The sequence below is a fragment of the Lontra canadensis genome, unplaced genomic scaffold (assembly GCF_010015895.1).
Source record: "Lontra canadensis isolate GAN:19392208 unplaced genomic scaffold, GSC_riverotter_1.0 scaffold75, whole genome shotgun sequence".
Lineage (NCBI taxonomy): Eukaryota > Metazoa > Chordata > Mammalia > Carnivora > Mustelidae > Lontra > Lontra canadensis.
Genome location: NW_022631069.1, coordinates 9,474,746 through 9,479,847, shown reverse-complemented (window position 1 = coordinate 9,479,847; position 5,102 = coordinate 9,474,746). Strand labels below are relative to the sequence as shown.

Here is a 5,102-nt window from a genome sequence, read left to right as displayed (position 1 = left end):
ATCCCGCCTCCCTCCCTCCCTCCCCACTCAGTTTGTTCTCTGTCATTAAGAATCTCTTATGGCTTATTTCCCTCTCTCCTTTTTTTTTCTTTCCTCCCTTCCCATATGTTCATCTGTTTTCTTTCTTAAATTCCACAGATGAATGAAATCATATGGTATTTGTCTTTCTCTGACTTATTTCACTTAGCATAATACACTCTAGCTCCATACATGTCATTGGAAATGGCAAGATTTTATTCTTTTGATGGCTGAGTAATATTCCATTGTGTATGTATACCACATCTTCTGTATCCATTCATCAGCCGATGAACATTTGGGCTCTCTCCATAGTTTGGCTATTGTGGATAATGCTGCTATAAACATTGGGGAGCATGTTTCCCTTCAAATCAATATTTTTGTATCCTTTGGGTAAATACCCAGTAGTGCAATTGCTGGGTCGTAGGGTAGCTCTATTTTCCACTTTTTGAGGAATCTCCACACTCTTTTCCAGAGTGGCTACACCAGCTTGCATTCCCACCAAAGGTGTAGGAGGGCTCCCCTTTCTCCACATCCTCCGCAACATCTGTTGTTTTGTGTGTTGTTAACTGGAGCCATCTTGACAGGTGTGAGATGGCATCTCCTCATGGTTTCGGTTTGTATTTCCCTGATGCTGAGCGATGTTGAGTATCTTTATGTGTCTATTAGCCATCTGGATGTCTTCTTAGGAAAAGCGCCTATTCATGTCTTTTGCTATTCTTAACTGGGTTTGTTTTGGGGGGTTGAGTTTGATAAGTTCTTTGTAGATTTGGATACCAGCCCTGGATCAGATGTGTTGTTTGCAAATCTCTTCTCCCATTCCATAGGCTGCCTTTTAGTTTCATTGACTGTTTCCTTTGACTCCACGGTTTTGGGCCTGAGCTCCTGGAGGGATGGCATTGCCATTAGCTGAGATCATCCATGTTATTATAGCTACTCCAGGCTGGGACCTGGGTCAACCACTTTGCACCCTGGTCCCATTCCATCCTTACAACCCCAGAAGGTGGGATCTAGGCCCCTCAGCCCAGAGAGAGTGAAGATCTGACTATGGTCATTCAGCATGCAAGTGGCAAAGCCTGGATGCCTCAGGCTGGTCTGACCCACGAGGCAGATGTGCACATCCTGTCCCAGAACTCAGGACAGCAGTTCCTTCACCTCACCTGACTCTCTGGCCTTGGACTTCACCTCTTTCCCTTAGCCAATCTGCCTCAGAGCTACAGAGCTCCTCAGGTCTGATGTTTTCTATGTGCTGGGGACTTCTTTTGGATACTCCTCAAGATTTACTTGGGTATCTGAAATTAAGTAGAGGGGCCAGGGCTATGATGTTTGGGGACTTCCTCAGAGCCTTTGGCAGACAGGTGGTCTGAGTCAGGGAGAGAACAGGTTAGGGAGAAGGCAGGGAGGCTCAGCAGCTGCTGCAATCAAAATCTGGAATTCCTATGAACACAGTCAGCTCAGAAACACCCCTTGCCACCATCCCTGCGCCCAGGCTGGGGAGCTCCTTTCCCACCCGCAGGATTTCTCTTGCCCTTCCAGACCACTGTTTTCACAGTTTATAGGCAAAACATATGGGCTCAGAGATTGGACCCTGATCTCACTCAGATATGAGGACAGCATGTGTGCGTGCGTGTACGTGCGTGAGTGTGTGTGTATGTGTGTGCATGCGTGCGTGTGTGCCTAGGGAGGGAGGGACAGGGGATTGGAAACGTGGAAATCCGCAAGCTCTGCACAAATCACTCAGGGGTCAGAACACCAGCACCTCAGCCCAGAGATGCCCTGGACCTCCTTTGTCTTTTCTTTTTCTTTTTCTTTTTTTTAAAGATTATTTATTTATTTGAGAGAGAGCAAGAGGGAGAGAGCACAAGCAGGGGGAGTGGCAGAGGGAGAGGGAGAAGCAGACTCCCCAGGGAGCAGGGAGCATATGGGGCTCGATCCCAGGACGCTGAGATCATGACCTGACCCAAAGGTAGGGGCTTAGCCAACTGAGCCACCCAGGCACCCCCTGTGGGCCTCCTTTTAAGGGTGACTTCAAATAAGATACGGAGGTGCTTCTCCCACATATCAGTGCAGAGCTCTGCCTGGCCAGGGCTGGGTCCAAGGCTGCCGAGGGCCAACCTAGCAGCAAACCCAGACTAGGAGTTCCTGGATGGATTCTGGGCTCCTTGCTGCAGTCGTGCTGAGGAGTCAGACATAAAACCCTGCCGTCTGTGTGAGTCACAAGGGAGGCTTTAAACATGCATAAACACTTAATTCACACACACACACACACACACACACACACACACATATGCATACACACACACCCTGCTTTCTCATAGGGATTATCCCCAGCTGAATGAAACCGAAGTTCAGAGAGGTCAAGAGTGGTTTAGAGGGGTTCCTGAACCTGTCCCCAGCACAGCTGGGTTCCCTAATCGTACCCTCTGCTGCTCGACTCCAAGGGTCCCGAGGCCTGAGGTCTCCGACATGTCCAGTGCCCAGTCCTCAATCCCCACGACACCTCCTTCCTGACTGAGTCCACAAGTCTGATGAGGGGCAGTTCTGGGTCAATCTGGGTTTCTTACCAGACACTGCACCCTCTCTGGAGCCTCCCAGCCAGTCCTGGGATGGGACAAGCCTGCAGGAAGAACCTAAGCCTTGGGAATGAGAAGGGGGTACTGCACTGACCCAGCTTTGGGATGTTTTTTGACATCCCTGTCCTTTGGGGCAGAGAGCAGACCAGGACTTGGGGGACATGTGAGTAAGAAAGAGCATCTCCCTCCTTAGGAGGTGGTCCTGGGCTGAACCGGGAAACCTCTATCCCCTCTGATACCCTCAGACCCATCCTCTCCCTGGTCCCACTCCAAAGCCTCTTCTCTAAAGCCAGGGACCTCTCCTCTGGGCTCCTTCTCAGCAAGGAGGGGCCTGGATATTTCTATTGGCCCCATTGCTGAGCCTCTTCCTCTTTTACCTCTTCTTCCCCTTTCTCTGAGTGTCTCCCCTCTGCCCAGCCCCCTGCACCCTACCCAGTTTCTCTTGGTGGAAAAGAAAACACTCTGGTGCTTGGGGCTGGTGGGGTAATCACCTGGTTGACGAGGCCCTGTATAGAAAGTATTTATCCGCTTTTTCGCAACGGGTTTGCCGCCAGAACACAGGTGTCGTGAAAACCACCGCTCAACCTAAGCCAGAATGGGGAAGGAAAAGACTCATATCAACATTGTTGTCATCGGACACGTAGATTCGGGCAAGTCTACCACTACTGGTCATCTGATCTACAAATGTGATGGGATCGACAAAAGAACTATTGAAAAATTCGAGAAGGAGGCTGCTGAGATGGGAAAAGGCTCCTTCAAGTATGCCTGGGTCTTGGATAAACTGAAAGCTGAACGTGAACGTGGTATCACCATTGATATCTCCCTGTGGAAATTCGAGACCAGCAAGTATTATGTGACCATCATTGATGCTCCAGGACACAGAGACTTTATCAAAAACATGATTACAGGCACATCTCAGGCTGACTGTGCTGTCCTGATTGTTGCTGCTGGTGTTGGTGAATTTGAAGCCGGTGTCTCCAAGAATGGGCAGACCCGTGAGCATGCCCTTCTGGCTTACACACTGGGTGTAAAACAACTAATTGTTGGTGTTAACAAAATGGATTCCACTGAGCCACCCTACAGCCAGAAGAGATACGAGGAAATCGTTAAGGAAGTCAGCACCTACATTAAGAAAATTGGCTACAACCCCGACACAGTAGCATTTGTGCCAATTTCTGGTTGGAATGGTGACAACATGCTGGAGCCAAGTGCTAACATGCCTTGGTTCAAGGGATGGAAAGTCACCCGTAAAGATGGGAATGCCAGCGGAACCACACTGCTTGAAGCTCTGGATTGCATTCTGCCACCAACTCGTCCAACTGACAAGCCCTTGCGTCTGCCTCTCCAGGACATCTACAAAATTGGTGGTATTGGTACTGTCCCTGTGGGCCGAGTGGAGACTGGTGTTCTTAAACCTGGCATGGTGGTCACCTTTGCTCCAGTCAATGTTACAACTGAAGTCAAGTTTGTTGAAATGCATCATGAAGCTTTGAGTGAGGCTCTTCCTGGGGACAATGTGGGCTTCAATGTCAAGAATGTATCTGTCAAAGATGTTCGTCGTGGCAATGTGGCTGGTGACAGCAAAAATGACCCACCAATGGAAGCAGCTGGCTTCACAGCTCAGGTGATTATCCTGAACCATCCAGGCCAAATTAGTGCCGGATATGCACCTGTGCTGGATTGTCACACAGCTCACATTGCTTGCAAGTTTGCTGAGCTGAAGGAGAAGATAGATCGTCGTTCTGGAAAAAAGCTGGAAGATGGTCCCAAGTTCTTGAAATCTGGTGACGCTGCCATTGTTGATATGGTTCCTGGCAAGCCTATGTGTGTTGAGAGCTTCTCTGACTATCCTCCTCTGGGCCGTTTTGCTGTTCGTGACATGAGACAGACGGTTGCTGTGGGTGTCATCAAAGCAGTGGACAAGAAGGCAGCTGGAGCTGGCAAGGTCACCAAGTCTGCCCAGAAAGCTCAGAAGGCTAAATGAATATTATCCCCAATACCTGCCACCCCAGTCTTAATCAGTGGTGGAAGAACGGTCTCAGAACTGTTTGTGTCAATTGGCCATTTAAGTTTAATAGTAAAAGACTGGTTAATGATAGCAATGCATCGTAAAACCTTCAGAAGGAAAGGAGAATGTTTTGTGGACCATTTGTTTTTTTGTGTGTGTGTGGCAGTTTTAAGTTATTAGTTTTTAAAATCAGTACTTTTTAATGGAAACAACTTGACCAAAAATCTGTCACAGAATTTTGAGACCCATTAAAACAAAAGTTTAATGAGAAAAAAAAAAAAGTATTTATCCCAAAGGAGAGAATTGTTAGAAAGGGGTCATCTGACCTCCCAGATGGACACTGCAAAGAGTCTGCCCCTGACCTTGCCAGAACTTCAGGGAGGTTTGATCTGCGTTCAGGGCTTTGGGACCTCAGGAGACCAATTTGGGGGTGCTCTGAGCCCTAGATTCCCAGCGCTGATACCTCATGGCCCTATAGTGGGGGAAGTCAGAGGGGGGATGTTGAG

The 5,102-nt window shown here is 48.6% G+C and overlaps 1 protein-coding gene across 1 annotated transcript; it reads left to right on the top strand.

The window, feature by feature from the left end:
• The first annotated feature begins 3,119 nt into the window (after positions 1-3,119).
• Positions 3,120-4,686, top strand: LOC116881615 (elongation factor 1-alpha 1-like). Its single transcript, XM_032881517.1, has one exon. It carries the CDS (start codon positions 3,184-3,186, stop codon positions 4,570-4,572), a length of 1,389 nt encoding a protein of 462 aa, XP_032737408.1. The 5' UTR covers positions 3,120-3,183; the 3' UTR covers positions 4,573-4,686.
• Positions 4,687-5,102: the final 416 nt, after the last annotated feature.

Bases quoted from the DNA above. Each gene is read 5' to 3' on its own strand.
- LOC116881615 (XM_032881517.1), top strand. From the start codon at position 3,184: ATGGGGAAGGAAAAGACTCATATCAACATTGTTGTCATCGGACACGTA.